The sequence below is a fragment of the Etheostoma spectabile genome, chromosome 7 (assembly GCF_008692095.1).
Source record: "Etheostoma spectabile isolate EspeVRDwgs_2016 chromosome 7, UIUC_Espe_1.0, whole genome shotgun sequence".
NCBI classification, from domain to species: Eukaryota; Metazoa; Chordata; class Actinopteri; order Perciformes; family Percidae; genus Etheostoma; species Etheostoma spectabile.
The window spans coordinates 21544053-21548176 of NC_045739.1; the positions used below are offsets into that span (position 1 = coordinate 21544053).

At 37.0% G+C, this 4124-nt stretch overlaps 1 protein-coding gene across 2 annotated transcripts in view; it reads left to right on the forward strand.

The window, feature by feature from the left end:
* The window catches only part of slc35h1 (solute carrier family 35 member H1), a 10630-nt gene extending 7207 nt beyond the window's left edge, over positions 1–3423 (forward strand). For both annotated transcript variants that reach the window (XM_032520487.1, XM_032520486.1), the window contains exons 9-10: positions 943–1072; positions 1508–3423. In XM_032520487.1, coding sequence (XP_032376378.1) covers positions 943–1072; positions 1508–1650 — 273 coding nt within the window. In that variant the 3' untranslated portion in view covers positions 1651–3423. The remainder of the gene's footprint in view (positions 1–942; positions 1073–1507) is intronic.
* Positions 3424–4124: the final 701 nt, after the last annotated feature.

Genomic DNA, 4124 nt, shown 5'->3' on the forward strand with positions numbered 1-4124 from the left:
CCCTCTCGCAGTTATAAATAGCCTATGTGATGATAATATTTGTTTTGGTTAAAATCAACAAATAATCGTGAGAATAATCGCGATTAAAATTTTGACCAAATTAATCGTGATTATCATTTTGGCCCTAATCGTGCAGCCCTAGTTGTTGTGATTGGTTGTAGTGTTATCAAATTGCGTGCAGTAAAATTTTCAAATGCACGCTTGGTGTCGCCCCTCGCGATGGACGACATTCATTATTACTCAATGCCAGACCCTAAATCCTATTCAGATTTGCGTCTGGATTTCCAAGCTAATAAAATTATTATTAATAAAAACTATTTGGTTGTAAGGAACTGAAATGTCTGGCATAGAAACCCAAGGACAACAGGAGGGTTAACAGGTAAGTAGCTTTGCTATTGCCTCCATTTTTCATTTCCATATAACCAACCACCTTTGTTTTCTGCTGCATAAAAAGCACTACGTCTTTGTAGAGTGTTCCAGTCTTGTTTAGACTAGTTCATATCCACAACGTTCCACTTCTGGGATTGCTCCATTGCCGTCAGAAATTTGGTCGGATTTCACTCTTTTCAGCCGGATGTCCGCTCCTTTCATTTTTAGAATTGTAGATCCTCTGCAAGGTAATTCCAGACAGCTGGCTAGACTATCTGTCCAATCTAAGTTTTCTGTTACACAACGTACACGTTCCACCCAAGCCATTTCCTTTCTGAGGCTATTTTGCAGAGGTAGCGGGGCTATTCCCACTGCTTAGCGATTGTGATTGGTTTAAAGAAATGCCAATAAACTAGAGCACATTTTTCTCTCATCCCGGAATGCTGGATGGACTAGTCAGACACTCCTCAACAACGCTGTGGAGGAATGTCTGGTAAACCAAGACTATGTTCAGACCTACGTATCTACATATACATCCTTTTTTAATTCCATTTCTCGTTTTGTTTCCTGTAGGAGGTGTGTACTCTGCTTTTGGCAGCAGCTCTGATAGGAGAGAAAATGGGATGGCTTAATTGGCTGGGATTTGCCATTTGTCTGTGTGGCATTTCATTGCATGTGGGACTGAAGACATATTATTCCAAAAGTAAGTGTTATTGTTAATAATACTTTTACATATCACATTGGCAATAATATATCAAGAGGCAATCAAATAAATATTAAAACAACAACCTTGAAACAAGTTTAATGATGTGGTTTTTGCACAAACTAAAATTTCTTTCCTCCCTCATTAACAAATATAGAATCGTTGAATGTGCAAAAACATTATTTGCTATTTCCACATTACACTTGTGTAGGCTTCCATCCAACTAGTTGTGATGTCACAGAGTCCTGCTTGGACACACACATGTTAAAATTAGATTGAGGCGAACTGAGAAACTTTTGCTCTTCAGCAGATGAATATTAGTCTATTGTCGAACTCTGCACATATGTCTAGTAACGATAAGCAGAAATGTTCAGTGGATGGGGACTTAAGAGAAGAGATGATAATGTCTATTTTCTTTGTCATATTTTCCATCAGATAAGGGACCGTCTTTAAGGAAGCTCAACAGTAAGAGCCCAGAGCTTGAGTTGCCATTACTGGGGCAGAAGGAAGACGAAAGAGACGATTGGGCTGCTGAATACAACGATGAAGATAAGGAACAAGAAATCAATCTTCACTGACATCACAGTACACGGGCCACTTCAGTCTAGACTGTCTTCATACTACTGATTCCTTTACAACTGTTCCATGAGATGGTTTGAACAGTGATGTCAAAGCTTTAGAGCGTCCAAAAACTCATCTTTGGGACACTCTGACACAAAAAGATAACCTGACGAGACAGATGGTTTGTCACACAGGACCATCTGAGATGCTGTTAGTGGAAACCGTTAAACTGTGGAAAAGGGTGGGCACTTTCAAAAAAATCCTCGGCAGGTGATTGGATTAGCCATCTGTCTAACCCCTCCGCCATTGTGGTTTTGAACGAACAGTCGCAGCCGTCACACACGTAAACCACGCCCGTAGGTGTCGGTAGCGGGCGCTGATCGGTGCCGTTCACAGCCGTTTGGACACAAACGCTTTTAGCTGAAGCCGGACAAGATGGATTTTTGTCTGGTATGTGATCTTGCGATTTTTGCAAGATCTCGTGATACTTGGATAATCCAGCTGCCGTGCAAGGGAAACAAAAAGAAGGAACAGCCTCTTCAGCATTTTTCTTCCACCAATCATGTCTTCAGGCCACAGCCTCATTGTGTAGCTGTACATTAACTGTGGACAGGATCGTTTGCCTTAGGAAAGCTTCAAAAATGTAGCTAATACCTACAAGTGTCAACAAAGTATGATGTATGGGGAGGGAGAGGGTCTGAAAAGGGCTACTTTGACATTGTACTATGTCATTTTTCTTTGCTAGATACTTGTCAAACAACATTCCTACTTCGTATACCTATATACAGAACATTTGCATTCTGTTAATTGGCACTGGTGACTACAGAATAAGCTGTTAGTATTCTAAAGGACAAATATAGAAACTGTTAAATAAGCTTACATGAGTCTTGTTCAGAAAAGAAATTGACTATAATTGAAAGTGTCCTGGTATCTCTGTAATGCCGAGTGGTAAACCAATTTCAAATTATATAATTTTCTTCTTAAGAATGTAGCCGGACATCTTTAAGTTTTTTTGTTTTTAAAAACCGGATTAATAGTACATTTGTCTTTTAGTTACTAAGATTCCCTTTTTTTGCAGATGGCTTTACTGCTCTTCTTTGTAAGCTAAATTTACAAAGCTAACAATACAAGTTAATACAGATAGATCAGTGAGGTCTGTCAGGCAGTATTATCTATTAACATTATCATTATTAATACATCTGCAGGTTATTTTCTTAATTAATTGAATAATTTGGTGTAAAAAAAGATTAAAAATGCACCATTTTTTTAAACATAAGGTTATGACTTCAGAAAGCATGTGTTGACCAACCATCGGTCTAAAACCCAAAGATATTCAGGTACTAAGAATGCAGCAAACCCTTACATTTAGGAAGCAAATAAAAAATCATACTCAAATCATATTTTGATTATCAAATCAGTTGCAGATTCATTTTAAAGTCCAAATTGTTAATTAGTGCCAGGTTTGGTGGCAAAAAGGCTCTTTGAACATTATTTTATGGTGTATGCATTGATATTTGGACATTTCAATTTGTCATAAAAGTATTGAGCTACAAGGTTGGAGACTATTGAATCTAATGGATCATTATTTGAAGAGATGTGTAATGCTGTACCTTAATGTGCCTTGTTAATGTCACAGCTGTCAAAAAGGCAACTTAAAAGCCCTATTTTTAAGTTATGATATGATTATGTAGCTGTACTTGAGATTAAAACTATTTAAGAAGTACACTTTTTTGACAGTTTTTTTGTACAAATGCAGCATTGTGGCAATACATTAAGAAATCAAGTGAAAGGGAAAATATTTATTGATTTATTTCTTGGTGGCATCTATGCTGATTGATGATTAATGATTAGACAGCAAAGCTTTTGCTTACTGCTGAGTAGTTGAAAGAAAACCATCTTGATTACCAACCCTGCATCTGAATTCATGTAGGTTATTATACATGACTGTGAGCTATTTGGAAATAATTTAACCATGCACTCATGCAGTCTTCATGGGAAAAAACAAGTGTTAGACCAAGATAGACCAGTGTTCTGTGCAAGTTATTCACTCATCCACTGATGGAGTTAGGGCTGCAACTAACAATTACTTTCATTATTTATGAATCTGTAAATCATTTTCTCAAATAATGGAGTTTTTTTGTCTAAAAGATGTGGGAAAATTTTGAAAAATGTTGATCGGTGTTTTCCAAAGCCCAAAATGACGTCCTCAAATGTCTTGTTTTGTTGCCAGTTCAAAAAAAATTCAGTTTAGCCTCATGTTATAGAGGAGGGAAGAAACGTTTCACATTTAAGAAGCTGGAATCAGATCATGTTTCATTTTTTTTCATATTGTCAAAAAAAGTTGCAGATTAATTTAACAGTTGACAACTAATCAATTCATCTTTGCAGCTCTAGATGGAGTGCAATACGGTCACTGAAATTAATATCTACAGAAATTCCTTGACATTCGCATGCCATATCAGAATCAGAATCAGAAATACTTTATTGATCC